A 24,228-nucleotide genomic window follows, 5' to 3' on the forward strand; every position below is an offset into this window, starting at 1 on the left:
TCAAGTAAGAGGTCTGATGCAATTTCGCTGTGATTTAGCGTTAAACAATCGTTAGTCTATGATTTCTTATGTAAATATACGTGAAAGTTGGTATTAAACGTAGTTCTTATGTCCCTAAAGTAAAAAAAAAAAAACTTAGACTTAACTTGCCTACATTATCTTTCATCATAGTATCCCCTATACCCTCTTTAAAATTATTAGTGTTAGGGACTGGTTCACAGTTTATCTTTTATCTTTTTTTATGTGATAGCAAACGAACAGATGAGCCACCTAATGGGAAGTGGTTATCCTCGTCCATGGACAATAAGTAACACAACATCTTTATTTACATTTTTACCTACAATAAAATTAAATGGTTTGTCGTCATGTCGCATGCCACTCGGTACAACCACACACTTGCCCGTCCAAGTGAAAGAATCTTTATAAACTTATTTATCGGTGACGCAGCGGACCCTTGTGACGGTTCATTAGTGACACCCTTGTCTGAGAGCATTTATAGACGTTGACAACCCTAGCTTCTACAAGTATGTATTTTTAGCTGAGCAAGGATTCATCGTGAAATTGTTTTCATTATTTCCATATTGTGGAAGAAATTAGGGTTGACAATATCGTCATAGATAATTAAATAGACATAACGTAGGAAACGGGCACTTTTATTGTTGTAAAAGTTTATTCAATTTGTTTTGTTTTTTGTAAATTTGTGGAAGAATGTCCCTATAATATTTATTTATTTTCTTTATTCTATTTTTTCCTTATCAGTTAAGTTAACAAGTTGACTAAAACAATTTAAAAAAAAACACCATAAGTTGTTGTCTGAGTATGGATTTATTTTCCTGTTTTTTATTTTTCCTGCAATTTGCAGCATTATTCCATAATTCATACTCAGACGCTCGTGCTTCGAAGCCATTATGTTTTGGCCATTGGATCCGTGTTCTTAGTTTATAAGACCAGGAGAACATTTTTAATAAGTACAAAACCCGTTTTGAAAAGGAAAAGTTGATGCGAATAGCGTGCATCAAACCCAACCTTGGTTTAATAAGGATATTGGAAAGGAAAGATACTTTCTGAACATCTGGCTCCCTCGCGTCAAAGCTAAAACGACATATGTCCAAATGGTCCCCGGCTAGTTACGTCTTTATGGTTCTTCATGGGGGTAAAGGGGAGAAGGGAGGAACCAGTCTGGCGTACTGCGTACACGCAAAGTTTAAATCTGCAAGCCCTATTAGGGTTGCTATTCCTTGCTATAGACATACTTTGAACAACCACTACGCACAGTAATCGCAACCGCCTTTTCCTTCAATTGTTTTATCGTATTCTCGTGCAATACATTCCAAATTTAAACTTATTTTCCAATAGCCGTAACGGCATGGATAGGCAACATTGCTCCACATGTCAATTATAGTTACATGTCCTTTGAAAGCAGTATGCATGGTACAAAACCTTTTATATTGTACTGGACACCTATGAAGTTTAATTTAAATTGATTGTTGGGGTGGACTGAAAATAAAAGTACTTATGCCCAAGTATCTACAATTGTACATACATACATTCTTTATAAAATGTAAACGATAATATGCGACATTAAACTTTTGTGAGACATCTTCGAAAATATTTACATATCACTGAAAAAAGTCAAGTGAGTTTACACGATATGACAACGTGAAGACTGAAAAATAAGTTTTTGGCAAAAATTGCATTTTTGGTACAAGCTTTTATCGCTGACTGTAGTTTTCTTTCCACGGCCAACTAATACTCATCAAGACAATTCTAAAAAACCCAAACACGATTGGGTTGCGTTGGTTTATCACAGGGTTCCTATGCCTCCTGTCTCCATTATCAGATCAGCTCGATGGTACCATAATATTGCATTGTCAACCGACTTGTATATGGATGCAAGTTTTCAGCTTCATTGGAAGTCTGGATGTAGGTCTTTAACTTGCAAGATTTGACCCGTACAATACATACATACATAGGCACAATAGACTTTTGTTTTGTTTGTGTGTGTCTTTTAAACATGTATTGTCTATTCGAACACGTCACAACTACATACAACAGGTGACTTACTTAAGTTTTTTACCTATAATAGCTTGTAAAAACCACAAGTTGTTTTTCTACACATACCTACACACACGCGAAGAATATTTAATATCGAGAGAAATAAACAGGGGTTACATAATGCAAATTATTTAACAAGATTGTACTCAAACCACAGGTTTGAGGTATTAAAGTATCTTATTTGGTTATATAGGCGGTACCAGGCTACCAATATGGGAGCATAATTGTTTGCGGTTGCTTTATGTGCAGACCTTTTGTTTAATGTCTAAGGCATAAAATGCTTTAAATTGAATAAATTTTGTAATCATTAGAGATCCAAAAACATCTGTTAACGAAACCACCATGTAGAAAAAAGTTATTGTTTTTTCGGATTAGTGTAAATCACAGAAATGTTTGTTATTTTGCGGAAATGTGCAGATAGAATTGTTTTAAAGGAAAAGACGGTATGCTTTTTTCAATCGGTCATCTGACAAACATTAAATAGGTATTTTATTTGCATTGTTATTTAGGAAGAATTTCCTAGAACAGTTCAAATTTGTGTTATCGCTTCAGAGATATAAAATTCTTTGCTTTGTCTGTCACACAATATCAACATTAACTATAGAATCCAATTTTCCTGGAAATTCCTTTTTCCTTTCCCTACGCGGATTAACGTGAGTTGAAAATTCAAAAACAATCTCTAAGCTAAGGCTAGTAAATTATTAATTTTATAAGCTACTAAATTAATATTATTGCGAGAATGGCTACCGCAAATCTTGTGACTGCGATGTTTACAATGTTTACATGTCGAAAGTTATAAACAATGTACAATTTATCGCAACGATTGATTGTAAAATAAACATTTAACTTTCAAATCTAGTGCCAAATGCATCCGGAAATCTTACTACGTACGAGTATACTGGTATAGTCGTGCAGGCGTCTACGATATAGTTTGCGATCAACAGAGTGTTTATTAGATTTGACTTTTATCCAATTGCCGAAGGAGAGCTGTGTTTTTCGAGCATATGTAATGGTTGTCTTTGGCATGATTACACCCTTAGGTCTACCGTTTGATGAATTATTACAGTGTGTGTGTCATTAGATTAGTCTCAGATAAAATTGGGTAGGAACTCATTAAAATTGTTTTCTCTAAGCCTCACGTTAGTCGGGTATATAATTTCTTGAATACAACCCATCTGTACAGCTTGCCTGTGTTTTGTGATTTGCAAGCTACACTCGCGCCAATGCACGTTAAGGGGCCCATTTCTCGAACGGTATTAGTCTAATATTATTAAATAGTGCGTTGCCATGGTAACCGACTTGACAGTGATAGTAATATTAGTCTAATATTCGGGAAATGGGCCCAAATAAATAAAGAACCTTTTAAATTATTAATTTGTTATGATGTCATGCACCGTCGACGGATACGTCTGGGAGGACATCATTATTAGATAGAAAACTTTGTTGTCAATATTACAAGCAGCGTACAGATGTATAACATATGTAAATATCGCATTTATTCTGTTTGTGTTGAGGTAGAAAATCAAATGGATTAACTGTCAATAACACCCTTTAAATTACAATGATACTAGATCGATCGTCGATTATATGAGTCACCGTCAGTGTCTGCTTGTAATTCCCTTAATTAATGATTGCACATGTACGTGGCGAACGATGTATGTCATTACATGGCTGATCTTCTCATTGCAACGAGCGTTCAACTGTTGTTTTGCTTGGCAAACCTGCATAGTGCGACCGCGTTTTCTGGGCGGTGGTAAAAAAAAAAACACTTAAGCATTTTCTGCTCGTCTATTGTTATTTCTACTGAATTTTCTCTCGCAAATCGCTTGGTTAGCCGGCTATAGTATAAGATTTGAGAATTAAAATTGTGTAAATGATTATATTGATTATCTACCTTATCAACTCTAAAGCGAGGCTTACACACGCAGGAACTTACATGCAATTTTCATTACATGGCGGTATCTGGTCAAACTTTTTAATGCAGTTTACCATGGTAGTCGGCAATGTAACGTAAATTCCATGAAAGTTTTTGCTAGTCTAATCCTCGCTTAAAACTAATAATGCCACAATCGTATTAGGTATTTTTTTAAATACCACGACGGTGGCAAACAAGCATACGACCCGCCTGATGGTAAGCAGTCACCGTAGCCTATGGACGCCTGCAACACCAGATTTATGATTTATGGTTCTACCATATAACTCAGATGGTTGTTTGAATGGATTTTACAGCTGAACGTATACATTTTGTTAATTCGGAACCCTTGTCTCGTCTATTGTATACTAATAAGATATGTTTGTTTCAGGTAAGTTCAACTAATGAATCCAGCTAAGTACAGTACTTATGGACCGGTTGTATTCACACATTTTGTACACGCCAGCAAAATTGGTAAGTGTTGTTGAGGAGTTCGATTCTGATCTTCGTACGCAGCTCTACTTCACCAAATGGTACGCTTTGAATGCAAATGCTTAATTTTATTGATGATAGGTATAAAAAAAATCTGTACGTCTTTATATGCCTATAAGCTTACAGGAGTTCCTTAATCTATAATTCTCCTTGCCCTACTTTGGCAAGCCAACTTCGTCAGTAGACAAAAAAGCAAAATTGTATGGAATGTCGATCGCGCCTACATTTCTCAAATCTCCCCCTTTTCTACTCACAAACTTTTTTTTTGGCTGCAAACAAAAGACGATAAAAGTCGCGCTAGTACGCATTAGGTATGACTAACTAGTCGTAAATCTGTAACCTACATGTAATCTGTATAGATACATATGTTGCTGTTGATGTGGTATTAACAGCATTTAACGAGTAATTAAGTTTTTATGCGTTACGGATTCATAAACACTTGGAGCGCTGGATAATTATGGAACTGCTAATGGAAAATTCACACTACGTTGAATTAGAACAGGACTTTGTGATAGGGTGTGGTGCTATTAATATATCTATCGTAAATGTTCTGCCGACCTACTTAATTCTGAAGCAGTCATTTTACGATGAGAATCTACAATATCAGCTACAGAGATAACTGACCCCTCCTGCATAGAAATTTGTATGCAAGGCGGGCCAAATATCAAATATCGGTCGTTAATGTTCTGCCGACCCCACTTAATTCTGAAGCAGTAATTTTACGATGAGAATATACAATATCAGCTGCAGAGATAACTAACCCCTCCTGCATAGAAATTTGTTTGCAAGGCGGGCCAAATATCTCTGCAGCTGTACTTGTATAGTTATAATAGACCCTGACAACGCTAACTTTGCACAAACTGGGCAGTAAGAATGCATACATATCCATACTTGACGTAGAACTTGGCATGAAAACTTGTCGTGGTCCGATTCTGGTAGACACGTGACCTTCTGACACTTCTTTTTCGATAGCGATATGGAATTTCCCAATACAATCCGACAAAAATAAATAGAAAATAATTGGAGTCGTCACTGAGCATAACCTGGCAACATTATATGTATTCTAGTATCTATTTCCTTGGATTTCACGGGCCTATAAGTCCCGGTCTCTTGATAGGCTTGCGTGGGGATATAGATCCAATACGTAGAGGCCTCTTGGAATGCTTTAATGTCATGTAGAACGCCTGCTGGACATTATTTATGATGATGCTGAATCTCAAAATTCTCAAACATTGACTTTTTTCCGCGTAAGTTACTTCTGTATTTGGACACTTTTCACACATATTTGACAAAAAATGTGGTGCGGAAAAGGATAAAATATTTTAATATCAATTTATTTCAGCTTCTCATTTTTGTGGTGTTCTAAAAAACGGCATAATATTATTTTATTTTTATTTATTAATAAAACTTAAATCTATCATTTCAGGTTTAGCCTAATGCGATAGATAAGCGACAAACCAATAATCAGAGTTATTGACTATATAATTATAAACTATGCATCCAATATGCATCCAATAGTGCATGGGCGTTTTCACTTAACTGTGCACCACAGACAGCCGATAAGGAATCGTCACAAAACTGACGGTCAATGTCAAACCTCATACATTTTGTCAGGAAAGTGTCAGTTATACGTGTCTCAAGTTAAAATTAAAATTCCCTTGTATAAATATTTAAAACTTTTCTCACAGGAAAGTTTTGTCAACAATAAAATATGACATGGAAACTGTGATGAAGCACTTTTCATAATTGGAATGTGAAAAACGCGTTCTAAAGATTTATGCATCCTCCAGAGAATGCCTATGAAATATTTCTTCGTTCCGCAAAGTTGAAATTTAGCAAGTGGAAATATTTCAGGACTATTTCGGGTGGTGGAATATGACAGGCGATATGTTGTCAAAATATTCGTGGAGTTTCACAACATCCTGCGCGAAAATAAAACAAAATGGTGGAATTTACACGAGTTCGGTGTCTGGATATTTGTGGCTTGTTTTTGGCAATATTGAAAGAAGTGTTAGTATCAATAACATTAGGACATTTCTAGGTTTTAGGACATGCAATATTATAGAGTTTGTTTACCATTTATCTCGCAGTAAGCCTTACAACACAATATAATCATTACCGATGGGTAATGATTACAACAGATGTGTTATAACTTTCTTTCCGGCAACGTCATATATTATGATATGATATATCTAACACGTCATGAAACAAAACTATTCCGATTATTATACAAGTGTAATTGGTGTGGACTGTAAAACCGTGCTTGTAAATAAATAAATAAATGAAGGTACCAACATCTCCTTTCTGACAGCATCAGATAATCCTGAAGCTAATTTACACGGCTTCATCCTGCTCCTCCAAATCTAATCTTCGATCTCGTTAAACTCCTACCGTCTGATATGCTAATACACCGCCCGGATCCATCCGCCGACTAGTCTCCCGATTTATCGCTCATGTTTACGGCTGCTATTCCTATCTTATCAACAGACGGGCGATACCCATAAGCAGAGATATAAGTGTGATCTTCGCTTACGAGTTGTTAAACCTCGAAGTCACGCTTATACTGGTTGCCTAAGGCGGCCGTTCAGCTAGCGATGTTTATAACGGTCTAAGTTTCATTCCAATATCTTAGCAAGCAAGGACGATTTGAAAATTACGGAACCAGTATAAGAGCGTTTGTAGTTGTTAGGGATCTCTGGGTCATCTTCCACTGGATAACCAAAAAATCGAAAAGTCGCTCTAACGCGCTGCGAAGCAGAATATATGACCAAGATCGTTACGCTGCACTCCGCCCCTTGCATCTCTAATTTTATAACCAAATGGGCGTATATACCGTTAGTACTAAGACTTTTACGGCCTTTTAGATTAGAATAAAGATACGATCCATAAGTGCAGTAAACAGTCAAGAACGTGACGGGAATTTCTGCTTCAGAAAATGCATTTCTGCCCCTAAGTTTTTGACTTCACGAGTATGCGGGTTATAGACTTTGTAAGCAATTTAAAGTTAGATTGATAAGTTTAAATTTAGTTAACAGGATTGAAATCATGCCCGTATCTACTTAGTTTTTATTTTGATAAACATCGATTTGTATTTTATAAAGGGACATGAAATTTAATCTGAAATAAGTAAACTAGCAATAACCAAGTACAGTTTATATAATACATAGTCGACAAATTTAAACTCACGTAGTCCTAGTTAAACAAATGTGGTTTTGATTATCTAAAATCTTAAACCTATCTATTTTTATACACCTACCTACCTACCAATTAAAACTCAAGGAAGATCGGATGTGCAGCGCTGTAAGTTGCCAGCACCATGCTGAGATGAGGCCATTTCGTGATACTTGATTCTCACTATATTCTCTTTTATGTAGGTCTTGTTTATGTTTATGTTTGTGTGTTTACGAATGAAAAAAAATGCAACAAGAATATTTAAGTTCAGAGAGCGGAGTTTTTGAAAAGTCGTAACGTTTTTTTAGATCACAATACGACTGCGAAAAATTTCATTAGCCATCTTGAAACCTTTCTCAAGGGACTCGTCAGTTTTTTAATTTAAAATAATCACGAAAATGCAGTTTAAACATTTGTAACAAATTTTGTACAAAAGCTAAGAATATGAAAATAGCTTCTAAAATCGGCAATATAATGTTTAAAGGATTATCGTTTACTTCTTTTTATTTAAACGTACATAAAAAAAGCATTAATTCGTAAACATGAAATCCGCGCTTCCGGCCACGTACATCTATATCGCTCATGTAAACTGATACAAAAAAAAAAACGTTCGATTCTTACGTAAAGCTCAAAACTCTTTCACGGTGTTGGTGCCTCAATAGATCTGTTATTTAGAATCAGTCTCGGTTCATAACGCTTTCTATACTTTACAAACAAATCCCAGACTCTAACGGGATAGTGGGTCTTTTGTTGTCTAAATTGATACGGCATTTCTAGTTCAAGCATGCCTGGGGTCTCATTCACATTTTGTTGAGGTGAAAAGTAAACATTTACTTTTTCTTAGTGACCCATCTCGGGGTAGAATGGAGGTTTGCATGTCAATAATTATTACTGGTAGCCTATAGTGGCCCACTACTAGGCAAAGGCTTCTCCCCACTTTTTCCAGTCTTCCTAATCTTGAGCAGTCTCTGGTCATTCCTTGAAAAAGGAGTCTAAATCGTCTCGCCAACGTAGACCACTGCCAGATCCTCGTTTTGAGCAGGGCTGCCACACTCTGACGATCTTGGCCTATCAATGATATAAGGTTTTAAGCCCGTGATTAAGAGACCAAGAGACCGGTCTCCGTGTTCATCAGACTGTAATATGACAAACTTCCTAGTTACTCCCATAAAAAAGTAATGGAGAGTTTTAAATGGATCATATAATTTAATAATTATTATTATGTAACTAGTAAATTAATCATCCTGTGTCAGATGATTTGCAATTTTATCTCGAGAACTACCTAAAACAGACCCGATGTAACGATATTATATATGTCGCCGGCTCAGCAGCCGATCCTGAGATTAGGCAAGTCGTGAAACTCCTAAGTCTAGGCATATTATATCTATAAATTTTATCCCTTTCCGACGGAGCCTCCTATTTCTGGACAGTTTGCCCTTCGGGCATCTAAAGCAAAGCATCCTAAAACATACACAAGAACATTTCGATCTGCCTGATCTTTCGACCGGCCGCTGACATATAGATTGACAGAGAAATTATACATTATATGTCTGATAATGAGTTAGAGCGTCTTTTGTCTTAAATCTGTCGGCTTGCGCTAAAAAGCCGTATATTACATTGATAATTGTATCAATATACTTCATTCTTCGTTTGGATGTTGCCGTACAAACCCGTAGTGACAATGAAAGCGTTCTCCGAGCTTTCGTGGCGATCTCTGACTTCCGGTCGTACGAAAATAACTGTTGCTTCAAAGTCAAATGATGTTTTTTTTTTCAATGTTTGTTACTGCTGTTTGTTATGTTTTAAACATCAGTTGGTATTGAAGAGAGGCAAAGGGACAGTAAACTGCAGAGTTATGTGACCCCCTGCATAGATATTTGTTTACATTGGGCACTTTTTTGCGGAAACCGAACGTTCGATTTTTCTCTAATATCGGCCAAAACATGATTTTTAGTTTTTATGCCAAAACCGATACCTAAACTTTGGTCGGACACTACCGAAAAAAACAATGTTATATTTCGGCGCGGCCGAAAGTTACGGCAATTTTTTTGGCTGCAATATGTGGCGTTATCTATGAAAAGGGACCTTATTGTCGATGGCGCTTCCGCCATCATAAACGATGCTCCGATACAAATACAACGACGCAGTGCGGCGTAAGCGCCATCGACAATTAGGTCCCTTTTCCTAGATAATGCCACATATGATGTTTATGCCGTAATCGAAACTTTGATCGGCCACTAACCAACCATATGCCAATCTTCACTGGAAAAATCATCTGATCACCGTAATTAGACACTAGACCCTACTCATAGTGTTGTGTTCCTGCCGGTGAGTAAGGTTGCCAGAGCTCAACGAGGGTGGGAGGGGGTTAGGGTCGGCAACGCGCATGTAACTCCTCTGGAGTTGCAGGCGTACATAGGCTACGGATACTGCTTACCATCAGGCAGGCCGTATGCTTGTTTGCCACCGACGTAGTATTAAAAAATAATAATAATAAAAAAAAAAATAATAATAATAATAATAATAATATCCCGTAGTCTAAATTCAAACTGTTGATATCATTTGCGATTCTTATGAGAGGTGGTGTAGTATTAACGAGATGAAAATAATCTTGTGTTACGTTACGACTGTGTGAGAGTATTACCGAGAGGAAAATGTATAAAGATTTCATGTCGGCGATAAAGTTCATCTCGATATCACAGCTCGGTGCAACAGGAAACACAACATACCCACTATTTGAGATCGTTCGAACGATTACACTTGAACAGCAAGCGCGGAAAAGCCCAATCCATGATGAATCGCATTCAAAATAGCCACCGAAGTCACAATCATGAATGAAGCTATTTTTGTTTACGAACGCACTCTAGTTGGCTCCCGAAAAACGGCTATGGGGTCGTTAGGGGAGGGGGGTGAGGTCCCGGATCCCCGGAGGCTGCGCGGCAGTCCGCGCCGCGCGCTGCCGAGCGCCGGTACCGCGATGTTCCATTGCATAGTACAACCTCGCCATGATTGGGGACCTCTGGACGACGCCAATGCCTTCCCTGGTACGAAAAAAAAACAATTTTTAAATCTCGAACAGTTTTGATTGGTATAGTGCACGCAAAACCGGTTTACTCTGCAACGATCGCGCCGTTATGATCTATTAGTAGCAAAAACGTTGTGTAAATGCCAATAACTAATTATAACTGTTTTACGTATGTACTTTTTTTATTTTAGTGAGAAGATGCTTGGGAAAGTCGCGAAGTGCTTTGTTTTGTGGGAACGTTGGCAGACCGCGTAATATCAGTGCCGTTTAGATATTGCGAATTAAAAAAGTGTTGCAAGCGCACCTGCATATGTAGTAACATGAGAGATGGTGGCAAGCACCTGCTAGATCGAATTTTAAATAATAAAGCATACGTTTTTCGTTTACAACAAAACACATGTTCAAGATGTCTTTGTCCATTCCATTTTGCACATGCAGCGTGTTTATAATCCACACGTGTACCGGCAGATGTGTACCGTTTTTTTATCGTTTTAAAATTGCCTAACGGTCCTCGTAAGCGGTCGATTTTCGATACCGATTCTCATTATCGTTTACCTTCACTCAGCTGTTAAAAGAGAGGGACAGACATACCCGTTATCACGGGAGCACGGTCCAAATCAAACTAACATTGTTGCTCGAGTTTTTTGTTGGTAAACGAAGAAGTCATTACGTCTTGCTTGGGAGAATACAACACATTAGTGACTAGTGACTTCCACGTTTTGATTATACAGAGAGTTCACGTCTAGTCAATTTACACAAAGAAATTATGCAAGTTACTTCCATAAATTATTAAATAATATTTAAGAGATAATCTTAAGCAGTGTTAAGAGTAAGATTAATAAGGTATATTAGTAGGTATATGTGGAAACAAAATACGCAATACAGATAAACAAACCGATGTTTCTCACTTTTCCGTAATCCCGTAAGAGATTCGTATAGGAACATTGATATTATATCTCCAGATAGGCGTTCTAAAATCGAAGCGCATACCTTGTATAAATTGTACAAGTTGCCTTCAGTCGCGCGTAGGGAAGCGTGAGATGTGCACGTGCGAGCTCCCGCACACGAGGAGAGAAAGAGACAAGCTTTTGTTTAACAACGAGTATATAACAAACATAAATGGTATGCGAAAATTGTAACTCATTCGTAGGTAATTAAATGAATATGGAAGTATATTTTTGTGTTCCTTAAGTATGATTACAAATTACAACCTTTCTTTAATTGTATACTTTCATTGTATAGGAAGTGCAAGCACTTAGCTCGCGCTTAGAGTTGGTCAAAGTTCCTAGTCTTTCAAGGATTACGTTATTTGCTTTTACTCGAGAATTACTCCCTAGTTGCAAGTTTTAAACAAAACGTATACAACTGAAACAGGTTCGTTACCGTACTCGCACAAATAAATGCTCTTACCCTAAGTCGAATCCTGTATCATCGATAACTCTGTATCTTTAGGTATTTAAATAAAAGTAAACAAACAATTTGCACATTTTCGGGCACTTATAACATTTATTGGTTATCCAACCAAATACAAAACCGCCTGGATCCGTGACTGAACGACCTGAGTTTAACCTACATTATTTGATTATGTAATGTTTTCATCAACCTTCAACTGGCTTAAGGAGCCATTTGAGGGTAGATTTTGCTTAATTTTATTTAAATACCTAAAGATACAGAGTATAATCGAAGGTTCCTTTCTAGAAAATGTACCTAGCTTCCCTATGAATAAACACATTTTCTCTTTAGCAACAAAGTAAACATTCCTAGTAATAGCATCCGAAGTTGCAGAGTGGTCGCCTCTAGGCCGTAAATAATATATTGTATATTCCGATCCCATTGCTTTTTGTTAGAGGCTGAATGTATGGCCTGTTGGGATCTGGTTTTCCAGCTACATTTACCCAACACGTGTTTACAACATATTGCTTAAAAAATGTAAATTATGTTTTGTTCAATCCACAAATGCAATTTGAGATTAAATATCAAAAATAGGTACAGTCGCCATCAGATATATTGGAGCGGCCAAGGTGCTCAAAAATATCTGAACACGCACTCTAAGCGCCTTGACAATAGAGGCGTGTTTAGATATCGAGATATGCGAGAGAGAGAGCATTACGCGTGAGACAATTTCCACGACCAAAGTAGTCAAATATGTATATCGGAACACATCCTTTTTTCGATATACATATTTGGTGTCATTGGTCGTTATGAGTATGACGAATATAGTCGGCAAAGGGTCCATTAATAAATTTGCGGACCACTTCAGATTGTCCCAGGGCCCATGGTACAATCACGTATTAAAATATCGATACCTACAAAGTGCGAATCTGATGAAGTGTGCCATGCGCCTATTGCCCATATATCAAGCTAGTGTATACATATTTTTGGCACTTTGTCCGTATTGATATTTTTGACGTGACGCCAGCGGTCCATGAAACATCGCCGGTCAAGAATCCCTGTTTTACAGTATGGTCAGTATGGACATCTCATCAGACGAAATGTATTAAACATACCTACACTTTTTTGCGATTCATAAAAGTAATGCGTGAAATAAAAGTTTTCCAATATCACCACTTCGTAGAGGATGACTAAATGTTGAAAAATTAACCATTATCTGTTGCTCTGATAACGAATAATCATAGTGACAGGGGTCAAATTATGATAGAGTAGAAATCGGTTTTAAAATAGTTATTCACACTAGGAGTGGACTGATAACACATGTCAGACCTATAACTTGAGATGAAGCGGATCATATTAGACGTTTGAGATAATTTTTTGATGAGTGGTCAGAAGGAAACAAAGGAATGACGTCATAGTTTTGTAAACAACTAATTATAACTACGGTTTCATTTTAATTAGAGAAAGTAGACTGTCCGAATGATATAATTATTGTGCTATAATTATTGATTGAAATATAGCATAGGTAATAAATAATTATAAATACAAATGAGGTAATGGCGCTAAATCTTAATTTGGGAAGCATAAATGGGTTGTTAAAGAACTTTTGGTATATTTATAGATAAGAAAACTGCTTGCAAACATTATCTAATACATATGTATTATGCTCAGCTGGGTGTAAGGGTTTTAGGGTTCAGTAGTCAACTAGGAACTCTTATACATATGTATAGTTCCTAGTTGACTACTGAACCCTAAAACCCTTACACCCAGCTGAGGAATCAACCGGTTAAAATCTGATTAAGAAGCACTATTGCAGAAATGTAGTTTTGCATTAATTCAATGTATTCCTATATTCATTTGAAAAAGATATAAGGTAGGTACCCAGAGGAAAAAAACTACATACCAGTAGGGCTAAGATGGTTGGCTCTCTATCATTTGTCACCATGCCTGTCACGTTCTAACAAGTATGTAAGCGCGAAAGTGACGGGCATAGTGACAAGTGATAAAAGTGGAACCATGATGCCGCCGCAGTAGGGTTAAGATGGGCGACTCTTTATCATTTGTCACCTTGCCTGTCACGTTCTAACAAGTAGGTATGTAAGCGCGAAAGTGACGGGCATAGTGGCAAGTGATAAAAATGGACCCATGCTGCCACGGCAGTATTAATAACAATCTGTTTACGTATCCAGGTTTATTATCCAGGTTTATTTATAAGTAATCTTTCTTAAAAGGGCAAGTTAACCTTTTAAGATTACTTATAATATAAATAAACCTGGATTACAGCTACAAACATAACAAAAGTAAAACCATACAGATCCTTATGGAGAAATCATGAAAGGACACTAATGACCATTCAATTCTAGCCGGATATCTATAAACTCGTCTTATAGCGACGCTGGAAAACCAGATTCCAGGCAGGCCATATATCATCGGACAAAAGGCATGGTAGAATATTGAAGCTGGCCTAGAGGCGAAAATGAACACTTGCAACTTTGGCGCCCATTTTCTGTTACTGATTAGATAGAAAATATATACTCGTTATAAGAAAAGAAAACTTTTTATTTATTTATTTATAGAGGTTAGATGGTGTATTCCCACATTTGTCTCCGCCTCGTGTCTGGCGGTGGTCACGTAGGGCTGGGACAAATGGGAAAACACCGGTTACATGGGATGGATGAGAAACAAAGTAGGAACAGTTTGTATGGGAAAATAACATTATTGTTTTTACTATTTTCCTTGCAATTGTTCCATATTTTCAGTTCAAACCGTCCCTGGACATAGAAATATTCTAATACCAAAAGTAACCAAATCGGTCCAGCCATGGGATTGATGGGAAACACTTGTATTAGGGAATCCTCATACTGTCACTCATACGCCGAACAAAGTAATGTCTGTCTTATCCCACCTGACCTTATATTCTCCGATCATATTACGGTCAGCAAGGGGAATGCTCCAGGTACCGAGTTTGTATGGCAAGAACCGGGAATTCCCGGTACCGGTACTGTATTTGTATAGAAAACCAGTACCGGGAGCACTTCATTAACAACCAATGAATATTGACGACTATACCTACTAATAACTTCTGCGCAGTATTTCATTTCAAACTTTCTTTTTCCCTGACAAATTAGGGGAAAGATGTGTATACAGCGTATTTGTTTGACTAGACGCCACCCTGTGTGGGGGTAACTTGTGTAGAAAAACACCCCAGAGGCCATCACTCATCGCCTGAGCTATCCGAAAGAGAATTTAGGATCCCCGCAACGTTATAAGTACTGTTCAAAAGGAAACCCGAGAATATTTTACTAATTTCTTTAGGGCTAAATATGGGTAGATGATAAATGATTCCATTTATGAACATGGGACGTTACGGATTGTCCTTTTAACCACCGTTATGGTCAAACAAATGAATGAAAGTCACACCATTGAGCATACAAAATTAAACAGCTCTAAAAAACCTGTTAAAACAAAAAAAAAACATTACTTTGCTAATTCGCGAAAAAATAACATAGTAATATATTTTTAATAATGTTTTGCGGGATGGGGACATTAATTGCATGTAAAAATACGCAAGTAAGTATAACGGGTTAGAACTGATTGACTAGCACGTTATTTTTTAGCGAATTATTTGTTTTAATTAGTATGGATTTTCGCAAAGTACCGCCTGATTATATTCATTATGTAAAAAATACTGTATTAAAGTCTCGGTATATTAATAGTATACTTACATACCCAAATTAGGTTTTGGCCTCCGATACGAGTTGGCGCCAGCTAACCCTGTCTTGTGTGATTTCTTGCTAGGTTTCTGCGTTTAGGGCGAGTACGTACTTGGTACGTAGTTAGGTACATAGTTGTCAAGCGGACCCCAGGCTCCCATAAGCCGTGGAAAAATGCCGGGACAAAGCGAGGAAGAAGAAGAAGGGCGAGTAGGTACTTAGGTCAGATCGACCGGATGGTCGTCGACCTAAAGGGCGTTCCACGTAGGCCCTTTTTGCCGGTACCCTCTCGAGACGCCCAAGCCACCGGCATCTGACTTGATCTCTCCGTTAATGTAAGTCTTCAAGCTTCTCTCGGCAAGTAAGTCTTCAAGCTCTTTGTTTTGCCGGGTTACTCACTAGTTACCACCAAGCTGTTACCAGTGGTAACTACTGGGATTTTTTCCCCTCTTTTAGCGGTCGTAACTATTTCCAATACTAATAAAATCAGTAGAAATGGTATATAATATAAATAAAGAGTGATTTAAGATTAATATTTGGCCCTAAGATCTTCCTGGATATTTTCCTTTCAGCGACAAGCAGATTTCCTTCCTTATATTTCATACTTACCATTATGATCGTTCTGCTAATAGTAATATGTATATGATTTTAAATACCCGCTTCCAACAAAAACAGCCCTCTATTTGTCTATTCCTATTTGTCTATGGCTCCTCTATTTGTCTGTCGACGGAAGTTGGGGACGATAAAGTTGGGCTAGGTCAGGCTTCACAAAATTATCTATGACGGAGGCGAAATTATCTTTAGCTATTAATATATGGTATTTATTATTAGATTGTATTTCGTTAATGTCAGTATTTTTTAGTCTTTCAGTGATAAAAACTCGACTATATTTATTTTCTTGATTAGGTTTACTAACTACGTAGGTATGAAAGTAAACACTTATAATATGGTCTTGGGGGTTATACAGTCAGCGTCAAAAGTAGCGGATCAAACAAGGTTTCAAAAGTATCTACCATTCTGTAACAGCATAACAAAATGTGGTGGTTCTATATGTAGAACAATTAAGACGGTAAAAGATATACTTTTGAATGTAAATTTTAGAGACTTATCTATATTTGGAAAAGTTATCCGAAATATCAGATACTTTTGGCGCGTTGTTTCATCTGCTACTATTGATGCTGACTGTACATTCGCCATGTTCCCCACCTGGACAGGCAATTATCCCATTCCACTTGAAATCCTCATTTAATGACAGCATAGCATGACAATAATTTAATTGCACCGTAGCATACGGGATGCGGGTGTTTCAAATACCTGCACTTTGTCAAGCTTATATCAACTACTTAAAACGCACTAAGAGCCAAATCCCGCCCGATCTAGCTGCAGCCTTAACCTATTTGTTATAAAGTCTAAATTTCAAGTAAATGAAGATTTTAGTTGATCCGTTTTAGTTTTTGCACGAGGACACATGTCTTTCATTGTGATGCAAAATGGCTTTCAGCTATCAATTATGAATTTATAACCGGCCAGTTTTGAAAGGATGCTTGTTGTATGGTGGCGTATGGTGTGTTTAATCGGATTTGTGGCGATAGGAATTATGTAAACCATATTAAACCTATACCATATTGCAGCCGTAGGACTTTACGGAGTTAAATATAAATATATAAATTGCAGATAAAGATGAAAGATGAAAGTTGCAGCATTTTATTTTAGCCAATTAAAACTTTCATTAAGCAAACACAACTTTTTAATTAGAGGTCAGTTGTGTATTGGGTAACAAAAGTAACATTCAAAGCTGTGGGCGAGGTATATTTATGAAGAACGGATAACTTTCAGTGATATGTGTCGGATAAGTGTCCAAAATGTACCGCGCTGCCTTTAATCTTAAATCTTGTAATATTTTACCTTGATTATTTTTCCGATTTCAACGAAATGTAATTGTTCCTTTTACATGGGGACCAAATAATAATAATAATAATAATTCAGCCTATATACGTCCCACTGCTGGGCACAGGCCTCCTCTCAAGTGCGAGAGGGCTCGGGCTATAGTCCCCACGCTAGCCCAATGCGGATTGGGGACTTCACATACACCTTTGAATTTCTTCGCAGATGTATGCAGGTTTCCTCACGATGTTTTCCTTCACCGAAAAGCTAGTGGTAAATATCAAATGATATTTCGTACATAAGTTCCGAAAAACTCATTGGTACGAGCCAGGATTTGAACCCGCGACCTCCGGATTGAAAGTCGGACGTCATATCCACTCGGCCACCACCGCTTCACCAACCAAACCAACCAAATAATACTCAAAAATGGGAACCTTTCCAATAATGCATAAAACGCAGATTTCTCGCTTATTAAATTTCACCCTCTGTCAATGCAAAGAATTCGACCATCATTTGGCATTCTTATCTGTACAGAAAGTTGTATTTGAGGTGTCTATTATAGTAATGTACGACGGTTTTGGGGTTCTATCTTATCGACAAAATGTTGTAGGTATCTTAAGAGGCCTAATAGCCAAGTGCTATAAAATAAACTGGATATAAAACACCAACCGAAAGTGAAATAATAATGTATGATAATACTCGTATACTTTTTAGGGTTCCGTAGCCAAATGGCATAAAACGGAACCCTTATAGTTTCGCCATGTCCGTCTGTCTGTCTGTCTGTCTGTCCGAGGCTTTGCTCCGTGGTCGTTAGTGCTAGAAAGCTGAAATTTGGCATGGATATATAAATCAATAAAGCGGACAAAGTCGTACAATAAAATCTAAAAATTTAATTTTTTTTAGGGTACCTCCCCTACACGTAAAGTGGGGGTGAATTTTTTTTTTCGTTTCAACCCTAGAGTGTGGGGTATCGTTGGAAAGGTCTTTCAAAACTAATAGGGTTTTTCAAGAAACATTTTTTGATAAAGTGAATATATTCGGAGATAATCGCTCCGAAAGAAAAAAAAAATGTGTCCCCCCCCCCCCCCTCTAACTTTTGAACCATAGGTCCAAAAAATATGAAAAAAATCGTGGAAGTAGAGCTTAAGAAAGACATTAAATGAAAACTATAGCGGGCATGATCAGTTTAGCTGTTTTTGAGTTATCGCAAAAAGTTTTCCCTTCATAGTAAAAAGACTTATTTTAATTAGGTACTGATTATGCAAATTTGCCTATTTGTTTAACTCAGGTGAAAGGTACTTCATCCCTTGGTTAACAATTTACTATACTTTAAGCTCCAGTTTAGCTTATTGTGACGGAAGAGTAACTACGGAACCCTACACTGAGCGTGGTTCGACATGCTCTTGGCCGGTTATTCTTTATTGCATTGCAACCATGGTATTCATACGGTTGTTAAAAATAGAGTAATGAGTATCTCATGTACTCCGGCAACGGCAGAGCAAGTTATTAACAGGTCTTTGCCTTTTATAATTATAACAAATCAATAATAAACAATGAAAATTGTTCTTAAAATTATAACTAGGTTCATAAATCATCGTCCATAAACTCTTATACTGCGTAATAAACAACATTTCTCGGTTAAAAACAATTTCAGAGAATTTGCAAATAGACTAGGTTTTTCTATTGTTTTTATGTTTGGGTATTTTATTATAAATTTTGATTGAGCTGGACCTAGTAGGGAACTTGATAAATATCTAGGACTAGGACAGATTATGGAAGAATTATATTAAGCTTACGTCTTGCTGTCTTATTAAAGTTGAACAGATGTTGGTTACTTTTAACCAACGTTATACCCCATTTCATTTACCATAGCGGGATTTCACTTGAAGCTGCACAAAGAGAATCATAATGTTGATCTATTGTTTAACAATCGCTTTACGAGCGTTGCTCAAATTATTACACAAAAGGATGAAGACTGGACAGTTACATGTAAGACACGACGCCGAAAAAAAGTTTGCCGGGTATCTTTTGTTGTCAATACTTGTATTTACGCCTACTAAACATCTCAAGTGGAATCCAGCCATGATAAATGAAATGGGGTATACATCCTCTAAAATGTATAATTTTTTTTATAAAGTGATGGCTGCAGCTTTCAGTTTGAGGTATGTTGACTATATCCGGATGCAATTTTTCTGGCTGGAAATAATGACGAGACTTTTCGTTGCATTTGTCATTTCGATACATATTTTTATCAATCGATATATCAATGATGTACAATTGTCATCTTGGCTAGGCCCCCAGGTGTCTGTCCTATTAAAATACTATTGATGGATGAAAAGTATTTCTCAAAGGGCCTACCACGATAGTTGAAAATAGAAGTTTCGTTATGTGCGTCTCAATCGCTCTTGCATGTTCGATCGATAGAGAGGCAGATTACGAAATGTCGATGTTCGTGGTAGGCTGTAATAAATAAGAATGTAGACATAACAGAATTCCATTTTTTGAGTCGTAGTAGGCCCTATATTTTGGGGCTCCTTTTCTGTCGACAAAAGGTTACATCTCAGGTGTCTATCCTATTATAATGCGACTGAATAGTGGGGTGAAAAGGGTCGAAAGGGAATTCATCTGTCTGTCATGTGGATCGCTTTGTTGATGGGGGAGCACCTGGGATCATCGCTTATAGTCATAGATTACTTGACTAGATAGAGCAGTTAACACTCAGTTATCATATCATACAATGGCGCTCTTATATAAGGTATCCAAAGCTCATTTGTTTTGTGCTAACATTTACGACCTACTTGTGTTCATACAAATGGCATACCTAATCAAAATCAATCAAAATTGAGTTATATAGGCTTATTTTATTACATCACATTCAATCATTCTAAAAAATGACGAAAAAGAATTCATCTGTCTGTCATGTGGATTGCTTTGTTGATAGGAGAGATGGGATCATTAGCGCTCTTATATGAGCTCTGTTACGACTAGGTACGAGTATGAAAGCGCAGCCGCTCATTTGTGCTATAAAATGATTGACTTCAATCGCGACAACGATATCATCTCAGATTATGAAGGAAATTGCCAGTGACGTCGCCTGTTGACTGCTCCTTGTAACACTGTTACCGTCACATCGGGATGTAGGTTTAACTCCAATCGTTCAAAATTGAGTTCTAGGGATACATATAAGCTTACTTTTGTATAAAATGGTGTAAAATACAATCCGTGCGCTTGGTAGAGTTGAACTATTTTAAAGGGCACCATTTGAGGTAATGCGAGTCTACGCACGCGTTTCTTAACGCGCAATCTGTGGGAGGGAGTCAATGTTCATATTAATACATATGGGGGGAATGTTTGTAAACATTTTAGTAGATTGAAACTGAATGTTTACTCCTACTGCGTACCTACTTAAATATTTTTAGTACAAACTTATTACGAATCCAGATACCATCTAAACCTTAAATGAAATTAAAAATGTAAAGCCGCACACGTCATACCATGGTCCCCCGGTTTTAAAACAATTAGATTAAAAGCTTTGCTGAATCTATGGATGGGGGAGGTTGAATGTGGCTTTAAAAATCTGCCTTTATTGCTAGAACTATTATGGGCGGTTCTTTAGAAAATATACTGTTGGTATATAAAGGGCTTAAATGCTGTTTTTTTTCATGCCTTTGTTTATTTTATAAACAATCGTTGAGAGTGGTGTTACTCCATTTCGGAAATTACGAATTAACTACAAGTTCTCACATTTCACGGTAAATTAGTTTTCACCACACTTACTGTTTCGATTCTATGCATGCGTTCTGGGAATGATAACATTGATAAAATATTTTTTCTTTTCATGCTCGTAAAATTGACATTTTAGTCGCGTGTAAGTGACATAAAATTGCTTATTATGCTCTAGAGCATAAAGTAAAATCATCTATCACGACCCTTATTAACTTGGAAATAAAGTTCCGCGCCCCCGCCCTGCGCGAAGCCCGATTTTCTGTAGTCTTGAACATGCGGTAAAATAACCTCTGGAAAGTTTTGTTAATTATCCTTGCAATCGAAGTGAAAAGCAGAGTGTATAACTCAAGCATAATATCCATTTTTATTACTTTATGCCTTCGTTGTACAATCTACTATTATTCTCTAGTGAGTATTTTTTTTAAATTTTATCACTAAGGCATTCGGACTATTTTGAATTAGGAAAACAGTGACATCAGTATTGAATGCCGCAACAGCTATGCAGCTGCAGTTATTGTCCGAACGCTATTATCCGAATAATTGGTTTTTTATTTACTACCAGAGGGTCTACCGCGCTACTCTTTATTGGTCGAATATGCAAGAGTAGGTAATACCCAAGAGAATTCTCTTTGGTAATACAGGGGCAGACCACGAAATTTAGATTTGCGATTTCACGTTTCGCGGTAGGCTGAGCCTCAGCCTGATGAAATCTACTGTAAAGCAACAAACATTTATTCATAACATAAGTAAAAAAAGCGGCCAAGTGCGAGTCGGACTCGCGCATGAAGGGTTCCGTACCATTTAAGACGTATTAAAAAAAATCTACTTACTAGATCTTGTTCAACATTTTACCACTTTGGACACACATTTTACCACTTTGGAAGTGTCTCTCGCGCAAACCATTCAGTTTAGAAAAAAATGATATTAGAAACCTAAATATCATTTTTGAAGACCTATCCTATAAAAATTTTTCATCAAACCCATACGTGTGGGGTATCTATACCCCACACGTATGGGTTTGATGAAAAAATTTTTTTTAAATATTTTATGACGTATTAAAAAAAAACTACTCACTAGATCTCGTTCAAACCAATTTTCGTTTGGAAGTTTGCATGGTAATGTATATCATATATATTTTTTTAGATTTTTCATTCTGTTATTTTAGAAGTTACAGGGGGGGGGGGACACATTTTTTCACTTTGGAAGTGTCTCTCGCGCAGTTTAGAAAGAAATGATTTTAGAAACCTAAATATCATTTTTGAAGACCTATCCATAGATACCCCACACGTATGGGTTTGATGAAAAAAATTTTTTGCTTTTTTTTCTATTTTTGTGTGAACATCTTAATGCGGTTCATAGAATACATCCACTTACTAAGTTTGAACAGTACAGCTCTTATAGTTTCGGAAAAAAGTGGCTGTGACAGAATCGGACAGACAGACGGACATGACGAATCTATAAGGGTTCCGTTTTTTGCCATTTGGCTACGGAACCCTAAAAACAAGGCTTTAAAAAACAGAAATGTATTTTTTTTAAATGTTACTACGGTTTCTCACTGTTCTCACGTTAAAGCCATTTAGTTGACCAGTTTACGTGTATCTGTGAATTAAGAGGTGTCCAGTACATTATCGTTTGTTATTATATTTATGTTAATTACCAGAGAAACTGTGAAGTCTGACATTCATTTACGCAACTCTCATTACTGTAGCCGTAATTTTGTAAATTAATGATTAAAATAAAATGAAATAGCTACTTCGATTAACGATTATTATTGTGAATTAATATCGGAAAGTAACTTTAAGTGCTTGGGTATTAATTACAGGACTAATAAAATGAACAAGCCATAAAATTGAATTAACGATAATGCGTATCCTATTAATAATATTAAGATTATAAATTGTGAATTCTAGGTTATTCCTAGCTATCTATGGACGCTTGCAAGTCTAGTTCCCTGATTTCCAGAGGCCCTAATAAAGGCTTTATTTCCTATAACATTATACATAATGGACCGGACCGGTTTGGCCTAGTGGGCAGTGACCCTGCCTACGAAGCTGATGGTCCCGGGTTCAAATCCTGGTAATAAATAAATGCCCATTTATTCGTGTGATGAGCATGGATATTTGTTCCTGAGTCATGGGTGTTTTCTATGTATTTAAGTATTTATACATATTTATATATTATATATATCGTTGTTTAAGTACCCTCAACACAAGCCTTATTGAGCTTACTGTGGGACTTAGTCAATTTGTGTAATAATGTCCTATAATATTTTATAATAATTATATACAGTGGTGTTACTATAACTATCTTAAATGTAAAATAGGCCCTTGAGGCACAACCAAGTACAAACCAAGGATGCTGGCGGCATTTCCTCGTTGTATCACAATGATGATACGTTTTGTGAGGAAGCCGCCAGCTCTTCTGTCATTTTGATTAAGGGGCTCCCCGCGGTTTTCATCGATTTTTGTCAAATTTGGAGTCGTTACTACTTTTTTTTCAACACACTACCAAAAGTACAAAACTCGACACGTGTTTCGCCTCTCTACGAGGCATCCTCAGGAGATGCTGGAGATGTTGACGGTTTGATTGAGTTGTCGGACGTCAGACGGTTAACATCTCCAACATCTCTTGAGGATGCCACGTTTTGTACTTTTGGTGGTGGATTGTTATATTAATTTGCCTATTTATTTTTGCGGTGAGAGGGTGGGAACATTAATTGCATGTAAAAATACGCAAGTAAGTATAACGGGTTACGACTGATTGACTAGCACGTTATCTTTTCGCGGATTAGCAAAGTAATATTATATTTTTTTACTTAAAATACTCTTTTGATAGTAAGTTAGTTACTACACAGTTTA

The 24,228-nt window shown here is 36.9% G+C and overlaps 1 protein-coding gene and 1 long non-coding RNA gene across 9 annotated transcripts in view; one reads left to right on the forward strand and one right to left on the reverse strand.

Annotated features, from left to right (window-relative positions):
* LOC133526022 (uncharacterized) overlaps positions 1-24,228 on the reverse strand; it is a 577,119-nt gene that overhangs the window by 39,119 nt on the left and 513,772 nt on the right. The gene's annotated exons all lie outside the window — the stretch shown is intronic.
* The window catches only part of LOC133526014 (rho GTPase-activating protein 4-like), an 89,345-nt gene that overhangs the window by 35,462 nt on the left and 29,655 nt on the right, over positions 1-24,228 (forward strand). For 4 of the 8 annotated variants that reach the window (XR_009800661.1, XR_009800662.1, XM_061862479.1 and 1 more), the window contains exon 1: positions 10,503-10,674. The exons of 3 other annotated variants lie outside the window; for them this stretch is intronic. Coding sequence is in view for 3 of the 5 variants with exons in the window: in XM_061862479.1 (XP_061718463.1) it covers positions 10,518-10,674 (157 nt within the window). In the remaining 2 variants the exon portion in view is untranslated. Of the gene's footprint in view, positions 1-4,352; positions 4,442-10,502; positions 10,675-24,228 lie in introns of those variants that run through there. One more of the 8 variants, XM_061862482.1, reaches the window with a different exon arrangement.

The sequence above is a fragment of the Cydia pomonella genome, chromosome 15 (assembly GCF_033807575.1).
Source record: "Cydia pomonella isolate Wapato2018A chromosome 15, ilCydPomo1, whole genome shotgun sequence".
NCBI classification, from domain to species: domain Eukaryota; kingdom Metazoa; phylum Arthropoda; class Insecta; order Lepidoptera; family Tortricidae; genus Cydia; species Cydia pomonella.